Below are 19,569 nucleotides of genomic sequence, written 5' to 3'. Positions count from 1 at the left end.
CAACATGACAGCAAGCCAAATACAAACCACGCAATGGTTTCACCTGGCTTTACAATATGAATTAATAATTACACTTTTTTGATATGTTTAAACAATGGGATTGCTGATCAACTTTGGTCTGTACATATCTTGATAATTATGACTGCTACGGTGGATGATTTAACATTCTCTGACAGCAAAAAGCAAAAAAACTCAAAAATAAACACTGGCCTTTAAATTTAATCAGAGTAAGGCTAACATCCTCTTAAAATATAAGCTACAAATACAGTTTTCAAATAAAAGTGCTTTTGACACTTGGTCTAAGAAAAAAAAAATTAAAAAAAAAAAAAAAAAAAAAAAAAAAAAAAAAAAAAAAACAAAAAAAAAAAAAAAAACACATACCACTTCAGAAAGACTCAAGGCTGACTACATCCAATTATAAAATGCAAAATCTTTTCCTCAAGAGATAACATATATATGTATTATATATATAAATTCATGGCTCTATCATGGCCTCATCCTGTACACTTTGCTATTTACTGGCTTCCATTCTACCTTCCTTAGTCAAGCATTTATTACTTCATATCATGCCACTGTGACTAAGATCATATAATATCATCCCACAGACTAAAGTTACCCACTACAAATATATCAAGTACTAGTTTCTGCTCAGAAAGCAATAGAAAAGCACTTAAAGTTTAAATTATGAAGCCTTGTAAACACACTGATGATTTCCTTCCAACTTCAGAATCCTAGAATACAGATTCATTAACAAAGCAAATAATCACTTCCGAATAGAGGTACAGTGGGTTTTCCAGAAAAACTAAAAATTTGATGATTTGTGGAAGAGGAAGGGTAGGGGAGAATTGTTGCTTCCATCACTCTTTAAAAACATTTTCTTAATAAATATATCCTTTCAAATGACTGTGATTGTCAGTATATTACCATATTATATAGGGCCTAACAACCTGCAACCCTGTTACGTTGCAGTACTGCTCAATTATCAAAAGCACTATGATAATAATACTTGAAACAGTAAGGCCCTAACAGACTGCATTCTAACAAGGATTAACTTTACTTGGATATCTCACTGTAACCACAATGAGTATTGCTCTCAAACACAGAACAGAATCTAGTTTAGAAAGGTTAACCTTAAATGCATGTCAGGCTGTACTTGTGGTGTCATTCACATTTGCTTCTGCTAAGAGAAACATAACTTGTCCATGGTACTGTAACTATTAACACTCTAAGATACTATTTACAGCTGCTTCTAAAATAGAGTCAGTTTCTACAACGCTTTCACTGTGGTCTGGAATAAATTTTTCCAGGCAGTTCTCTTGTGAAGCGATAGGTGAAAAATTAGGGAACTCTAATTCAACCGAGCCACTACTCGCCGCCTCGTTCTGTGGTTGCCTCCCAGCTTTTTTAAGTTCCAAGATGTTTTTAAATGTAGTTTCTAAACTCTTACTGAGCAGTAAGTCTTGCTGGGGTTCACCAGAGCCTTTCCTGTTATCAGGATGCAAAACCTCATTCTTTGGAGAGCTCCTCAGAGTTTTGTCTTGAAGCGAATTGTTACACGTTACCTTTGAGAAAGGCTGAACTGTGTTCCGTGATATTTTATTGTGTGTTCCATGACTGCCTCTTGACACAACTTTTGACAAGTCTTCAGAACTTGAAGAATTCTCAGTGGACTTGGCAAGATCTTTCCCACTCATCCTTTCTTCAGAAAGGGCCACGTATTGGCTCTCAGAAGAACAATTAGCTTTTTCAAACTTTAAAGCTTTAGTGAGGCTCTCAGATTTCTTAGTAGAAGCTTTTCCTTCTTGTGGTGTCAGAATGTTGTTAGGCACTAGAGGAAGTTTACTGTGATTTGTGGACTCTGCTGAGCTGGATTTTGGTCGGTCTCTGGCTTGGGTTTTGGTAGTCTGACTTCGGGAAGGTAATGTTTTGCTAGACTGGTGGTCACTTTTGCTGGACTGTGCTTCTTCAGCTGTTTTCTCAAATTGTTTGGCAGAACAACAAAAATCGGCCTGATAACCATCTGAAAATTAAGTAGCAACATTTTAATAAAATTACCTACACATCCAAACAACTAACACTCCAACACAGTTTCTGAGTACTGAAATTCAAATACCAACCACAGTTTACAAATCTGGGTCTTTAAGAGAAGTTCATAAGCTTAAGTGTTCTGCTGCATACAGTGCAGGAGATTAGTATTAAATTAATCAGCACACTGCTCACGTATGTGCACTGTAAAACCAGACTAAGGGCACTTCCCAGCCTTCTAAATATGCAAATATGGTCTCTGAAGATTAAGGCTTTCTACAACACAACCTGTGAATATCTTTTAAAACATGCAGATCACGCAGAACCTTTAAACAAAGCTGTAATCTTACACAACTAATGTCTTTCCAGGTGCTATGTTTAACAACATCCCAGTTAAAAATGCTGCCATTTAAACAGCCATGACACTCCAAGAGCAACTCTTCATTAAGATAAGCAAAAGTATTCATGCTTCAAACAGTGCTGCTCTTTCTGGCTGCAAGCAAACTCAGAGATTCTTCCCTGCTAGAATAGAGGCATTGCAGGAGTCATGACTGTTGTCAAAAGAAACTCAAACATGTCTCTGCCAAACAGGTAAAGTATTTTTTTCCCCAGAAATAACTGCTTCAGCCCTACAATGTCTCTGGATTGTTGCATTCTGGAGTTATAAAAAGTTATCCTGCAAATGCTTATTCAGTATTAAAATAACTGGAACCCACAGCAATCAGTGCCTCACTGTGGCCACAACTATTTTTAAACACTCCACACTTAATTTAGAAGTTAAGCATTACTTACCAGGATCCACAAGTGCAAGACGCTTATCCCGGGTCAGAGACGCTCTTTCCTCCTGGTTAAACATCCTATCAATCATAACCATTTCTGCAGAGGGATTTATCCGCTGGAGGAAAAGGAAAAAAAAAACCAATCTCTGTAGTGACTCATATGTTGGTACCAAATCAAAACATTGATAGCTAAGTTAACTTTCAGAGAGAAAGAAACTTCTTTTATTACGTACTTGAGAAGAACATTCACGATTCAACAGTCTTGACTCTGACCCAACCACTACTGAAACCCAATCATGAAATATTACTAACACTGTACTGCAAATTTCATTTGGGAACAACTTTGAAACAGGGAATTGCTGTTCCAGTTGTATGAACTGTATTTTTTCAGGACTGAATATGCTTACGATTGTATACCACCTCATACGATATCCTTCTCTTTTAGGGGATCAACCAGCAAAAAACTTGAACAGGGACCACCCTATCATCTTCCCTGCAATTCTCTCCCATCCTTGTAACCAGCTGGTGCAGAGCTGCATCTTGCTGACAATGCCTTCAAGCCAGTTGGATCCAACCATCACAGAGAACGTTCGCTGCACTAGACCATTAACAGGCAACTAGTTTCAAACCTGAACACTATGTGAAATAAGCCTTTCAAAATTACTAAATGGGATTTGCCATACAACATACCAGATGCTAAAAGAACAAATCTTAACCTCCACCCTCTCTTTGCATTTGCAAATACTTGCAATTATTTAATGGCTAGGATCTTTTACATTGCAACTGCTAGTTTTAAACCCGTATTAATTCCAACAGTTACGTTATGTATTCCTGTCTCTAAATATCTAAATGTCTATTATACTCAAATTCAAAACTTTTCAAGCCTTCAAAACTAGCATGTCTGAAGTCACAGTTACATTTTCTTATCCTTGCAAAATACATTCTTGAAGTAATCTGGTCAGTTTTATTTTACCTCATACCTGGGACTGCGAAAGCACAAATCAGAAGCACTTCTGATGAAGTTCCACCTTAGCTTTTAAGGACAATCCTAAACTGTAATATGATTTGGCTCCAATTATAATATGGCTGGAGGCCTCTGAGTGGACAACATCAACACCATTTCAGGTTCCATCAGCCACAGAAGTACACAGAAATCACCCTCCTGCCTATCACAGCTTGCTCAATTTAAGAGCAAAGCAGAAGCAGAGAACAGAAGTTCACGTGTCTGCTCTGTAGGTATATTTTTAACAAACTGAATCCATCCCATAAACAAAGTGTACCTGGATTCTACACCTTACCATTGCATCTTCTATAAGCAAACATCTGTATTTGTTCAGCATAGCCTGCGTCCTCTTCAGAAGCTGTGTAGCAACAGATTCAAATTCACTGTCCACTAGAAAGACAAAGTACATTTTCAAACACTGTTCCTCAATAACCTGCACAGATTTTAAAATGTTCCCTCTCTTATTGCTCTAATTTACATTAAGAATTGTCTCAATACACTGATTACAAACTCACTGCCAAATTTTAAAAAGAAAATTACCTTTTCTTAAATCTTCCTCTGTTGGCAGTGATCCCTGGCACACATGGTATGAAAGGAGTCTCTGAACTGCATCGTTTAATGATCTGAACCGACTTTTATCTGGTGTCACAGCATGTACCTGATCCTTCTGTAATTGCTGCAGAATACTACAAAAAAATTAATGATATATATTTAATAGACTGTACAGAGGTTTTAAATTGACAAAAGTAAAAATCAAGGTTTCTGCAACAAAATTACAATGAAATGATGACTTACAAAGCTCCTTTAGTTAACTGTTTAGCAGCAGGCCTTTTCTGTCCAACTAAATGACCATCCACCTAAGTTCAAAGTAAAAGACAAATTACAATATATCCCCTCATCTGCAAAGCCTAAGTTCAAAGTAAAAGACGAATTACAATATATCCCCTCATCTGCAAAGCCTAAGTTTCAGGATTTGTTTCAATTAGGTACACCACCAACATTGACTGCAACTACCACATAAGTATAAACATTTTCAACTATCTCCTGTTTTCACAGGGCACTGTATCCATTAAATAGGGAAGCGACATAAACCAAAGATCTGAAATGCGGTTTGTAGACAAATTCCACTGTTGCGTATTATACGTATTTCACTAAGAAAGAGATGATCAAATCTAACAGGTGCAAAGAAGGAAAGGTACAACTAAAAACTTTTACAAATAAACCTGCTCATACAAACGGTCTCTGCACTTCTCAGAAGATGTCATCTTGCCTGATCTTGATGGATAGAGTATCTGTAAGGAAAGCAGGCTAACACTGTGCACTTAAATTCTCAAAAGCCACAGTGGCTGGGGGGGTGGGGGGGGTAAAAGTCATTCTAGGAATTCTATTTCAGTGTCAATGCTACAGATATGCCCATCAGGTAGAGATCTAACTCATTTTTTCCTTTGAAAATACTGATTTTTCCTGGAACACTCTCCTAAGACCCGAGGCTCTCTGAGGGGGTAAAGACTTATGGCAGGCACACTGAAGTAATACTTGTCTCAAAAAGCGTCCAACTTCAGAGCATAAAAAGTAGTCACCACCAGGCAGAATGAACACCTGACCAACCATTACACAACTAGGCTGACCTCCTAACAGAGCACTGCTGTACCTTCTGCTCTACTCGTACATCAGTAAGACATGGAAAACATTCCTGCCCTACTGCATTGACAAATACATTTACAAACAAAAATTCTAAGTCAGATCCTCTCCAAAAAAAAAAATCATCCTGGACAGTGTTTTTGTACATACTTGCATTATGTGGGAGAACTTTTGATGGTAAAAAAAGAAGACTGCAGTAAAGAATAAAACAGACAAAGACCAGGTGGAACATTTCTGCTACTTCTCACAAACCACCCTCGCCCAATCTGCTAGAGAACAGCTGAGTTTTTAAGAAATAATGAGAAGAGTAGGTCGAACTTTTGGTCGAACTCAATGAAGAATTGTAATGTCATACAAAATTATCTTCAGGGAACAGTACAATCAGACTCCACTTGCTGAACTGAACCTCAAAGCAGCATTCAATGTATCAATTTGCAAATGAATCAACATTTATCATGTCAAGGTAGAATTTTTCAAGTTTTCACGTTTGATCACTACCTTCCCCCACCCCAGTGGAGAGCAGAACTAGGAAAAAAAAAGTAAACCTTGTGGGCTGAAAAGAACAGTTTAAAAACAGAAACAAAATAATATAGTAATGATAGTAATTATAAAGTTGTAATGAAAAGGAGAAAAAAGGGGGAATTAAACCCAGGAGAAACAAGTGATGCACAATACAATTGCTCAGCACCCTCTGACCAATGCCCACCCCATTCCTGAGCAATGATCAGCAGCTCAGAGGCAGTTCCTACATTTATATATAGAACATGATGTTCCATAGTATGGGATGTTCCTCTGGCCATTTGTGCCAGCTGTCCAGGCTCTGCACCATCTCACTGGCACAGCAGGAGCACTGGAAAGGCCCTGACTTGCAGAGTAAGCACTGCTCAGTAACCAAAACACTGGTGGCCTTATCAACCTTATTCACATCCCAAACCCGAAACACAACATTGGACCACACACTGACAAAAAAATCAATGCTATCCCAGCAAACCCAGGACAGACAGGGGAACAGAAACAGAAGTATTCTTTTCTAACAGAAGTATTCTCTACCTGTATACACTGCTGAACTGATGATGATCCTATCACTTTTTCCTGCGGCTGTGCTGTTCCTAGAGATTGTTGCATGATTTTTCCTCCAGAGTCTTGTCCTATAAAAGAAAGTTAAAAAGAGTCTTGTCATCCTAAGCAAGAAGAGAGAATAATTTTGTGTACCTATCCTGATAATTTTACTTGAGTTTTTAGGAAAGATACATCTTATGCTTAAAAGTAATCATGCAACTATCCTGTGGAGAAACCAGCTCATAAAAATTAAACAGGACTGATATTTTGTCCTGAAAACCACAAAAATCCTCAGATATAAATCACATCTCACCATGGTACTGCAACATAAGAAGAAATTCAAGTATTTTAAGTTTTAAGTGTCCCAACAATTTATCTAAAATCATACAGTATATTTTATCAAGCTTTTCAGTACTAACCCTCCCTCAAGCGTATTACCCAAATTTTTCTGGAGTTCCTGAAAGTACTTAGACAGCAAGCATATTTTCCCCCCTAGATTTTTTTAGATAGGTAGACTTCTTCTAATTGCTTTGCTTCATGATCCAAACAGCATCTTATCAGTCAAGCTATGTTACAATCAAAACAAGGAAGAATTTATTAGGTTTTTTTTCCCAAAGACATGCAGCATACTAGGCAGATTGTACAGAACTGCCTGGAGAGCTTACACATAACAGTACACAAAGGAAAAAAAGAGCAAGGCAGAGTACAGGACCTTATTCAAAAGGTTACTTATGTACAAAGAGAACAGGAAGGTTATTGCATTTTTCTGCTTGCCTTGAATGTAATGATTCTGTACTTTCAGTAGCACAGTGCTGCTTGAAAAGCTGCTATTTTGCCATGAACATTGCATGAACTACGGTAACTGAAAGTGACACATTCAAGAACAAAGTGAGTGATGATAGCCTGCACATAACCTTGCAATGCTGACTTCTCTTTCCTCTGTAACTGAGGCAGCCACCACATTCAACATTCTAGAAGTTTCATGGAATTTTAGCAGATGTCTTGTATTTTGAAAATTACTTATTTCTATTTTCCTAAGTTGAAAAAAAAACCCTAAAATCAAAGAAGGTACAATTTTGGACTTTATAGAGAGGAGCAATAATTGCTAATTGTGAAGATTCAACTTGTCACTCTACAAAATGAAGTGCCATGGTTGGGAAAAATCAAAGCACATTCAAAACTGAAAAATATAGCTTGAATTCTTCTAAAACTGAAATTCCAACAACCTTTAGAACCCTGTGAGCAGGAGGCATCAATGTAAGTCTGACACACCGAAGAAGAACTAATCTCTCTTGCTGGAGAAAATAAAGAAAATTATGTTAAAAAGACCTTAGTTGACCTGATAGTGTGTTGCTCAGAAGACTTGTTAGCTGAGGCTGTCTCAAATTGTCCTGTGTCTTCGATGCAGAAACGGGTGATGTCTGGTTCACAGCCTTTTTCTGCGCCACACACATAAAATAAAAAACAGATTTTTTAAAAAATCACAGTGAAATATTTACTGAAAGCTTTAAGAAAAACAAGGAAAAGGCAGCTAAAATTCATCTCTATGTGTTCTTTTTTAACTTCAAACCCACCGGTGGTGAAACTTCACACATCTCAATCCCTCCAAGTTCAAGAATTTTATAAAATAAATCAGAGAGGAAAAGAAATTACACTAACAGCACAAATATATACCAGTTGCATTCTACAAGACCCCTGGTTTCCCACTACAAGTGGCTCTCAGAAAACTCAGCTTCTCAAGAGTTACACAACTGCAAGATGAAGTTGCTTTCCCAACAAAAAATACCCACAGTGGAACAAACGCTCCACTGCTTAGCAACTAAATGATACATGGTTTAGTATAAAGTACAATGTTTAAAATGCAAGTACAAACAAACTAAAAAGATTCCGGCAAATAGTGGCATTTGTTCTCTCTAAGTTCCCGTTTACAGCTCTGAAATTTCAGCACAAGAACAAAATGATCTTTTACAGCAATAAGAAATACTCTGTCTTTATAACTGCTGAAACTCACTGACCCAGCACATAACCTGCAAATAGGAAGATGTAGACACATGAAAAGAAAGTCAGACAGACCTCAAATTACTCATCTGCAAACAAAATGTCACAACCTGCACCAGAAATCTTGGCAAAGACTACAAATACGCTTCTACAACATGTTCATGCTTATTTTTTAAATACACATTATTTTCTAAGACATTATTTCACTGCAAATTTGGGTTTGGTTAAAATAAAAAATCCATCACTGTGGAAAACGAGAAAGATCTAAGTAAAAGAAGTGAAAGAAAAAAAGAGAAAGATCTAATTAGTGCAAATACATTCTGAGAGAATGATCACTATTTTAAAATGACAAAAAAAATTAGAAATGGACAGAAATTGCTTGTTGGTAATTGTGTGAGAAGTCACTGAGTTAAAATTAGCAGTTCAGTCTAGAACTTTACAAATCTTTTTTCTTTTAAACTTTTGACTGTTTGTAACTTACGAAAACCAAAAAATCTGTGTTGAATATATACTGCAAGTGTATCTACTGGACAAAATAGACCACATTGAACCTTAAAAGTGAATTCAGATTTATTTAAACTACTACTTTGACTTTTTAGAGGCTTGTGTGCTTTTTTAATGTTATAGTTTTACAAACTGCTTTAAAAAGTATTTCTTTTTAAGGATTCTAAGAAACATTTCTTGTCTTTGCATCAAATTTGAAAGGTTCTAACTGCTCCAGACACACGCAACAAAAGTGCCAATACGATAAATAATAAAAGGAAGCCCAAGAAACCTTTTCATCTTTAATTTCAGTAAGTCAAACCTTGAAAATGTGGAGGTTTTAGTGAGGTCAAAAGACTTTAAAGTGCCAGGAATGAACCTGAGCCTTTACATCTAGCCTATGCTAAGGTTTACAGGAGAGCTTGTGATTATTCAAGCTTAGAGTGCCCATTCCTTTAAACAGGAGCAAAAATAGATCAATGCTAATCACTTCTGAAAACAACGCTATAAATCACCAACAAAATCTTTGGAGTTAATCAAAGTGACAGAGTTGCTCATTCAGTGACAGATTTAAAAAAAACAAATATAAATTAACACCATTTAGAAAAGTGAAATGATGACTCTGGGTTACAGTAATTTTCAGCAGTTCCACAGTATTTGTAACAATACAAAACCAGCAAAATTAGTATTCTGTGTATTAACCAGATTTTAGCACAGCTTAGAAGCCTGTCTTCAGCTACATTCTCAAGCAGCTTTCCTACCTGACCAAAGGCAAACTGTTGTTGTGTCACTCCCACAGACGTGTGACTGAAGGTGCTGACAGACTTGGAGGAGGATGCTGGAAGACGATGGGACGAGCTGACGGCAACCTGAGCTCTGCTCTGGGCCAGCTGATCTCCTGTGAAGCTCCCTCCCGAGGCCACAGATTGCACTGAGGCTCCCAGGCTGGGGTGCACTGAGCCAGAGGAACTCGCAGCGGCAAATCGATTCGAAGCCGACATATTGGACACCGTGGACTGCCCAGGTGACATGGTGCTAAAACTCGACCTGCCTTGAGAAACATTAGCTTGGCTGGGGGACAAATGCAACACCGTTGGCGACGCCTGCTGCAGTGGCACCTGTCCACCAACAATTTGGGAAGTTCCATGATTTACTATAACTTGGTTTCCAGGAGCTGTGAATGTCTGGCCTGAAACAAGCTGAACAGCTGTGTTCTGATTATTCAGCATCTGTCCTGAATACGACTGGTTGGCTCTTAGCATGTTTGTAGAGTTCCTGTTGAGCATTACATGCTCGGCAGACACTTGGCCAGGAACCAGCTGGGAAGGCTGAGTCTGGAGAAGTTGTCCATTTATGGCCTGGACATGATGAACTGAATTAGAATTAACAGACAAACTTGTAGGTATGAGAAACTGGTTTTGAGGTGCATGAGGCTGTCCCATAGGAGAATGGATAACAATACTACCTCCAGCATTGCTAACTGTCTGAGGTGTAACTGACTTTCTTGTGTTTTGCTGTTGATTAACAATATTAACAGACATATGAGGACCAACTACTGAACTCTGAGGTGAGTTTGCAGAAGCAAATGGAATCCCTTGCTGTACATGATGTTGCTGTATTCCCAAGTTATTCACATTGTAAGCAGTCTGCTGACCCATCTGAATAGGCTTTGGTTGGATATTAATAGGAACTTTGTTAGAGTTTGGTGCCAAACCCCTTTGAATGATGATATTATGGACAGGCAATGAAGTCTGAAAATTTGTGCTGTTAAATGGAACAGTTACGGGTTGTGCTACTGGACTTGAATTTGAGTTACTGAACAGCGAGTTCCCATTTGGAGTCTGTCTATGAACCAAGAGGCCACTGCTCATGTTTGCAGGTGTTTGCTGACCATTGCCTTTCAGTATTATCTGAGATCCATCGAGGTTGTTGATGGTCATCATGGAAGGTTGATTACTAAATGAACCAATCAGCTGAATCTGCCCAGAACCACTAATCTGGCTGCTATTAGACAAATGCTGGCCGGGAACACTAATTCCGACGTGTTGCATAAAGCCATGTTGCACACCGACTGTATTGCTTGCAAAAGATGCTCCAACAGGTTGCTGTACCACTTGAGTAACTCCTATAGGTTGCAACGTCTGACCTGAGTAATTAGAAACATTAGAAGCCTGAGTAAAGGATGCTGATGAAGAAGGATGAAGCTGAGCTTGTGCAAACTGTTGGCTAGAACCTACACTGGCATCCAAATACGCCTCTTCCGCCAAAGTCTGTTCAGTAATATTGGCCTCCTGCAAGGACTTCTGAAGAATATCAAAAGGCTGATCCTCAGTAAGATCAGGTAAAGGAGAAGACACAAGTTCATCTTCGAGAAACTGAAGGCTACTGGACAGCTGCAGTCCATCACTGGGCCCCTCTCCAAGCTGACCGCTTACACCTTTTACAGACGACTTAGGATCAGTGTTCTGAAATGCAAAACAAGAAATAAATCCCTTTGAGAATTCCAGTATCTGCTCTGTTTCCTCATTAGTTATTTTTTTGTGCAAGCAAACTTTCTACACAGAATTATACTCTTCCCACAGCATTTGCAGGGTGATGTTGACCCCATCCAGTGAGACAAGCACAAAGAGGTTCATGGATATCCTGCTCATACCCTTAAACCGCTGGAGACGCTTCTCTCCTTTCCCTTCTCAAATCTCTCAATACACAGCACTTAGCGCGGTAGCTGCACTGTTTCAAGAGGAAGTGAAATGCTCTCGAAGTGCCATTTTCCCTTCCTCAAGCTGAGCACTCTACTCACAAAAGGATGAAAGAAATGAGGAGGGAAAACACCTCCACTCTAATTCAGTGTGGGGCAAGGCTTCAGTAGGAACAGAGAAAAGCAGAGAAAAGGCAGAAGAAAGCTTTCCTTTCACTGACTTCAATCAAACAAGATTTGCCTCCAAAATCCTACCAGCATCTCTATAATCACTTAGTGATAGATTCACTAGATACAGATTCACTATTGACCATTTTATAAAGTTAAGGCATTATGCTAATTCCTTGTATAAAATAATATTAGAAACAAGGGAGTAAGAAAAAAAAAGTGCTACACACTGTGGTTAATGCTCATAAAGATTACTGAGAACTATAAACATTGGAACTACCACAAATATTAAGTGGCACCTTTAATGCAAAAATCCTTCAAAGCCACATCCTTACCACACTGTGATAAGGAAAATGAAAACCTATTTACTCTGGCCTACTGTCAAGATTTTCCTAAAACAAAGTTCTGTCCAGAAAGTCTGGACAACACAAGCATCAGGTTTCTGTAGATAGAATGAGAAATTCAAATGCACGGTAATACTCGCGAGAGTTTTAAGTTAGGAAAAGTACATCTTTCTAAATTGCATGATCACATCTCAGCTAGTCAGAAGCAACAACCAGTTTCTTTTTAGGTCAGGATAAATGGAAACTGTGGGTGTGCAATTATCAGTCACATTCATACTCTGTGAGCCTTCACTCCTTGAAGGTCATAGACACTTGTTTTCACCTCCTGTAAACAGCGTGAAGATGCTGCAAGCCATAATTATCACATGCACTGATGTCCCCACCCTAACTTCAGTTCCCCAAGCATATTTATCCAGAATTTTACTCCAATCTGTTTCTGCAAAACCTGTGTATTTTCTGAAACTTCAGTCATGTTGTAAAATATTAAAAGATTTTTCTTAAGAGTAGATAAAATATTTTCAAGTTGCAACTATTAAACTACAGCAAGTTTTTAACATTTATGTTAACAAAGGAATTAAACCACTGCTGAAACGTCTCAGTGTCTGAACCTCAGGAACACCTAAAGCTACAAATCAGGTTCTCAACTGTACCTAGCTACCACCGGGCAGAGTAAAAAGGAATCACTAATTAGGCCATAATTAGGACTCTTAACAGTCAGGTTCTGAGGAGAATTCCCTACTGCATCTGTAACTTGTATCCAAGGAAATGACCAAACCAACATTTTTTCAAACTGTTGAACTTAAACAGTTGCACTAATGCTATTCCAGTTAGTACAAATAATACAACTATTACTACTACCAATAATAACACTAACAAGTAATATTTCATGCAACCAAGATTAACAGCTTAAAACTCTCCCACTGGAATAAAGAATCCCAAGTTTCACTCCCTGCTCCCAGGACTATTTAACATTAGAAAACAATTTTATAGGCAAAAACTGGAACCTTCCAAGTTAACTTCTGAATCACTACTGTCCAGATTCAGAAGAGCCATGCAGAATACCATGCTAATTTCAAGAAGAAATCAAAGCTTCTGCAGCTTCATGAATCTGCAGACCAACAAGAAGAGTCTTATTCTCACTGGCTCCAGGAATATTCTGTTCCCTTTATGCTGTCCTATTATATTGCAGCAGAATGAGAGCAGCCACCCAGTACAAGCCAGGTAACACGGCTATGGCAGGGAAGCCTCTCATGACAACTGCCACAGGAAACTAACCTGGAATCAGAAGAGGTGGTACAGACTCAAACAACTCGGGCAAGGTTGGTATGGGGCATGGGAGGCAGTGTAAGGGAGTGGGGAAGAATGGACAGTGCTTTCTTTTTCTTTAGTCAGCAGGAACTTCATCTTGCTTGTGTTAGGTGCTGGCTGAGCATGCTTACCAGCTGAGGCACTGAACCCTTGACACTGAATTTGTAAATTCTGCCACTGAAAGGCATCAGACAGGCAGCCAACACAGTCAATCCTACTTCATGCAATTCTGAATATAAACAAAGACAGAACTTTCAGTATCTACAAAAACTTCAATGACAAAAGCCTCAGAAGCATGTAACTTTTCAGGTGTCTCATTTTATAAGCAGGGATTTGAAACCATCTGTTTATGGTAACACTTGTTCCTTCCCAATGAACTGTAAGAATCTGTACTTGTAATCAAGTCATTCTTCACTTATGTCAGCGCAGGAGGGAGAAGGGAAGAGAAGATGGCATTGATGCTTCTTATGAAGATATAAAAGGATGGGGACAGAGCATGCTGAGAATTGAACTGTAGTATGTCATCCTAGAAAGGTACACTAGGAATCCCTGCTCCTCTGATCACCTGCCTTCTGGATTGCCTACCCACAATCACCAGAAAGCTCTTAGCTTTCACCAAAGATTTTTATTTCTTCCAACTGCTACTCCCAAAGCAACACATCCACCTTGTCCAGAACCTCCCACTGCTGCTCAAAATTACTCAAAGAAACTCACTTTCTGAAAATACACCAGAATCACCTGACCCCTGCCTACCTGACCATACTCATCAGAAGGATGTCTACAAAAACAACTAGGAAGTCTAGGCTATGACAAATGCATGTCATATGTCACCCTTTCCCCCCCTAAACCTGTTTTTTCTTGGGCTAAGTCCTCAAAGCCCACCTCTGCCAGTGCGGCATACAGGAAGCTGCTGTCTGCTAGTGGCCAGCCTGGTACCAAGTTGAAACCACTGTTCCCCATCACCTGAAAATTGGACATGCCCTGTTACTGTTGCTACTCTACTCCCTCACCATTATCTCAACCAGCTTGTCTGTTTCTTCTGCAATATTTAATAACAATCCTAAAAGGGGAAGGACAGGACAAACACTTCCCATTATACTACTGCACCTACAGGGAAGTCACTAGTCCTTCACACACAGATTAATAGTTTTCAGAATTTCTTCATGCCAATTACTTAAGGTCCCTGCACACCTGCAAGTACATCCATGTATCTCCTATGAACATGAGACAAACAGATAAGAGACAAGGTAACAGTAAAATAGAAGGAGGAATTACCAAGAAAATCCTATTCTGTGTATTCAAATAACCTACTTGTGGGATTAGCAATTCAGTTGTTTTAAAAAACACACCAAGGAAACCTAAGAAATATGGGTCTGAAGGGATCCCTGAAGTCATCCAGTCCAATGTTCTACTCAAAGCATGACTACCACCCACACTAGAGCAGATCAGCCTTGAATTTATCACCAAGGATTGGGATTCTACAACCTCATTGTGTGAAACATGGTCCAGGGCTGCAATACACTCCTGGCAAGAAGGAGCACAGAAGACTTTTTACAACACCTAATGAATCTAAAGCGCCTTCCCTAACACTGAAGTTACACCAAGGACACATCCCAAATTACTTCCTGAGTCTAAAGAAAAAAAAATACAAAAAGAGAAAAAAAACCCCACTCATTAATTTTAAAAAACTGCCAGCTCAGAATCTGCACACAGTAAGAAATAAAAAGGCATCCTAACATACAGAGGAAGCATATGAATAACTAACTTTCAAGGTCCACCTTTGAGCACTACTACTCCTACAATCACTAAAGCCGTGAGTGCAGTTGATTGGTGAGAGCTTTTACACCAGAGAGCATTTTTCACTGCTCAGCAAGTTGCTTTATATATTTACAAAACACCTCCCAACAGTGCAGTGTTTTTCAATTAATTCCCCACTGAAATACTTAAAATAGATAGGATCTATGTTAGTATTCAGAGTTTTCACATGAAAAAGCTGAAACCCGCATCTCCTTCATTAGTTTTATAAAAGCCAAGTAAAGCCGTAAAGCCATAAAGCAGCATGCAATCTCAATACTAATGTGATTTATCTCCCAACCACTTACATTGGAGTTGGCGAAAATTGAATTTGAGTTGGCCACAGAATATTCTGCATTAGTCAAGTCTTCATTGCTCTGGTAAAAGACAAAAATTATGTTTAGAATATACTCAATGAAGCTTATCTATGTCTAACACACAGCAATGCTACTTACAGATTTACTACTAGGTCCATGTAGAAAATAATTCAGTGCTTGTGGGTCCCTGAAGGGGGGAAAAAGAAATAAAGAAGTTAACACTTTCTGGAAGTCCTTTTTACTAATAATACTAGTTTAACTAAGCCACATACTGTACTCATATAAATCAGGTTTCTAGTAAAAACACATTGAATCCAAGGCAAAGCCTAAAGTTCATATCATCTGGGGATCTGTGTTTCTGTATCAGCACAACCTCCAGACGCTGATTGTATCTGCTGCCATTGCAACAAGGCACTTCAAGCAAATAAACTATGTTGATCACAAAATGTTAGTAGCACTCTACTGTATTTCCCTTTATGAGGGTGATACTCATATACTCTTGAAAAACATGGTGTTTTGTGACGGCACACAGTACAGAACCTAAGGAATATACTACCACCAAATAATGTGAGAACTAAAACAGGTATCACCTCTTCTACAGCTAAACTGTAATGCCTTGTTTAACTAGCATCAAATAGGGTATTTACAAACCTGATTCTTTGATAGGTCTTCTGTCATCTTTGACACAAGTTAATAAAAATTTATGATTGCCAGAGTAACAGTCCCCTCATGAAGATAAAGTGGCACCTTTTCCAAGTGAAACCAACCATAGAAATAATTGACTTAATATTATGAATTTCAGTGTATTTAATTAACTTAGCAGTAGCACTAAATAAAACTCATATGAAAAAACGTCTGACAGAATTTGTGTCAGAAATTCAAACATACATTAATTTAGCTGTACTATAGACCAAGTAAAAAGAATAAAAGGTTGTGTTACATGGGATTATTCTAATACAACATTTATACAGCATTTCTTTTACCGTAAAGTGTAAACTGACATGGATTTCTTTGATTTTAAAACATGTTTATTGATTAACAGGTAATAATAAAACATTTTTCAGAAAAAGATTATCATGTGAAAAAGCAGTAATTAAAAATGTCTCCTTCTTGCTTGAAAGTCCTAGAAAATAAAGAGGCATAAAGTCAAAGATCTTTCAGGTTAACAACTACTCTTCTAAAAGGACAAACACCTCCTCTTTTTTTTTCTTTTAAAAAACAAACTGTCTTCATGTGTTTACAAAAGACACGTTAGACAGTACTTGGCAGGGACTTTATGGCACTAATATGCTTACAATATCCAAGTGGTTACATGTATTTAAAATAAAAATGTCATTTTCTTAGTAGATTTCACTGAATTTCAAAATTAAGGAGCACAGAACTCACTCAATATCTCATACAGGCTTCTATTATGCTCATGGATTTTATCGGCAAAATAACCAGGCCATTTAATACTAATTACCCTCACTGTCTTTCAATAGCAAAAAATGCAATTAAAAATTAAGAACACTTTATCACCTTAAATATCGTCTTTAGTATGGAAGGAATTTTAAATGACACCAAATCACAAATCAGATGAAAAAAAAAATGTTTTCCATTCTTCTAGATACTTAAGACAATAATTGCTGCCAGCAGCAGCAAGAACACTGTAATTTTTCACACAAACACTCATCTGTATAGAGAGCACTTCATTTTCTGGACCACCTGTGATCTTGCAGCAGGATCTTCATGATTCATGCTCATGACAGAGCACTTCATTGTCCCATGATCATCTTTATGTTCCAAGCAGGAAGTGTTTTCATTTGGCCACAAACAGTAACCTTGCACAACAGTGACTCCACAGCACTGCTTTTGCTACAGCATCCAGAGCAACCCTCAAACTACCACAGGCCCTGGGGAGGTGTTTTGGTCTTTCTGAAGTTGAAGCTCTCACTGTTTTCACTGGAAGTTTTCAGGTGTGTGAGAAAGGTAAAAAGCCTATTTATTTCCTACACTTCAGACAGGAAAAAAATTCTTGTATGAACTGGGAATGATCTTTCAGCAGCTGCTATGAGAATGATGTCAGACTAATTTCTAGCAGAGTTTGTACAAAGTACTGGCCACATATAAACACACTTTTCTTGTGTTTTATATGCATTTATAGCATATTATCTGCTCTTGAATACTGACACAAATGGTAGCCAAAGGAAGGCAACTTGTCACATACACAATCCACACAAAACTTGCTCGTGCTTCAGCCATCCTAATTATTTTTGGAGATTGCCACATAGATTTATAAAACTCCATATATATCTGATACAGATATGGGGGGGGGGAGGGGGGTGTGCAAAAAAACCCCCAGCAACCCACACGACCATTCAAAATCCCCAATTCTATTAGAATCAAGTACCTTTGACCAAAATGCTGGTAAATTCTTGTTTGTTGTGAATATACAACAGTACAGAGTAATTCTTTTTCTCTAACATTTAGATGCAAATGTGTATCATTAGTAGATAGTAAATCTTTAGGTATTTATAATTAAGAAAAAATTACTTTTCCCCTAAAATACAAGCATAGCGTTAATAAATTATCTAGTCCTAGTATTCAAAAAAACTGAGATCTTTGGGGTTTTGATTTAAAAAAAGCTACTTGCAGTGAAGTTTGTAGTAACATCCCTAGTAACATACATCAACACTGATCTGGTATTACCACTACCTAAGAAGAGAATCCATCCATCAACACACACTCCTTAGCCTCTCCTGAGGAGTATGCCAGCAAGCGGACTGGAAGCTACCATCCATGAGGATTGAAGGCTTTGCAATCCACACATCTCCACATGGAAGACATGAAGCATGTCTGCTCATTTCATTGCAAGTCACCTCATCTTTAGACAATACTGAAACAGAATCACCTTTTAGAGGATGATTTTTTGCAATATTATTACTCCAAACTTTTCCGCAATAATGTTTACGGCAAACTTACCCAATAAGATCAAGGAGACAGGATTCATCATCATCATCATCCATGACAACTAGAATAAAGAAGGAGAGGATGTATATTTGATATGCATCTCAAAACCAAATTCAGTCACATGCAAAGAATCACAAAATCCCATGCAATGTTTTACCATCCAGGGGCTTTTTAGAATTGTAAATCGGAGAAAGACAAACGATTAACCAAACTGATTAAAAAGAACTTTTATGACTTAAAGTAGTAAAAATATCATCACTTAATGCAATCTAAAACTCCAATTAAAATGCCTGTATAGGAATTTATTCCCAGCTAATCCCAGTGAGGGAATAACCAAACACTACAGAGCCTACAAAGACTGTTACAAATCAGTGCCTGTAATACTGAGCAGCCAAAAAGGTAAATAAACTTAGGTCAGTGTCATGAGGATGCTGCTACAGTCTAGAACCAAAATTATAGTCAAGACATGACGAAGCAATAAAAGAAACACTGCTTCCCAAAAGACCTTTCTTAGCAACAGCTAAGGGACAATGTGGCCACTTCCAGTTTCTCCTCAGCAATATTCAGGAGTGTACTTAAATTTGTGTTTAACAGTACAAAGTTCTGACAGTCCGTTTAACATTGGATAGGGAGAAATTTATGTGCACTGCCCAACCTGAGGGCAAGTATCCAATGCAGAGCATTTCCAGCCTCACAACGTCACACCCACCAACTCCCTACACACTGCCTACTCCATCAGGGACTGCTGCACCAAAAACTCTCACACTCACTCCCTCCGACAACTGCTGTTCGTTCAAAGCTTCTGTCTGCATTTCCTGGGCTCTCCTATTCAACTCAGAATGTCATCCCCCTTTGTTCTTGTCAGGAACTGCCAGGACCATCCCATCTAATTCACCAGTTCAATTATCAACTGATCTTAGTGTTTCCAAAACCTCTTGGTACCATGGGTTCCTTTAAGTTATCCAGTCTCATCTTTACAGTATTTTTTACTCACATCAAGTTG

At 38.2% G+C, this 19,569-nt stretch overlaps 1 protein-coding gene across 3 annotated transcripts in view; it reads right to left on the bottom strand.

The window, feature by feature from the left end:
* Positions 1-307: 307 nt before the first annotated feature.
* The window catches only part of BICRAL (BICRA like chromatin remodeling complex associated protein), a 43,264-nt gene continuing 24,002 nt past the window's right edge, over positions 308-19,569 (bottom strand). For all 3 annotated transcript variants that reach the window (XM_066178370.1, XM_066178368.1, XM_066178369.1), the window contains 11 exons: positions 18,579-18,627; positions 15,756-15,804; positions 15,609-15,677; positions 9,750-11,453; positions 7,847-7,946; positions 6,499-6,596; positions 4,603-4,664; positions 4,348-4,493; positions 4,103-4,197; positions 2,818-2,920; positions 308-2,020 (listed from right to left, as the gene is read on the bottom strand). In XM_066178370.1, the coding sequence (XP_066034467.1) occupies positions 1,218-2,020; positions 2,818-2,920; positions 4,103-4,197; positions 4,348-4,493; positions 4,603-4,664; positions 6,499-6,596; positions 7,847-7,946; positions 9,750-11,453; positions 15,609-15,677; positions 15,756-15,804; positions 18,579-18,622 (3,273 nt within the window). In that variant the 5' untranslated portion in view covers positions 18,623-18,627 and the 3' untranslated portion in view covers positions 308-1,217. The remainder of the gene's footprint in view (positions 2,021-2,817; positions 2,921-4,102; positions 4,198-4,347; positions 4,494-4,602; positions 4,665-6,498; positions 6,597-7,846; positions 7,947-9,749; positions 11,454-15,608; positions 15,678-15,755; positions 15,805-18,578; positions 18,628-19,569) is intronic.

Source organism: Chamaea fasciata, unplaced genomic scaffold (genome assembly GCF_029207755.1).
Source record: "Chamaea fasciata isolate MVZ Bird 193981 ecotype frontalis unplaced genomic scaffold, bChaFas1.0.hap1 SCAF_3, whole genome shotgun sequence".
Lineage (NCBI taxonomy): Eukaryota > Metazoa > Chordata > Aves > Passeriformes > Sylviidae > Chamaea > Chamaea fasciata.
The sequence above is the reverse complement of the archived record's forward strand: the minus strand, read 5'-3'. Positions and strand labels throughout refer to the sequence as shown.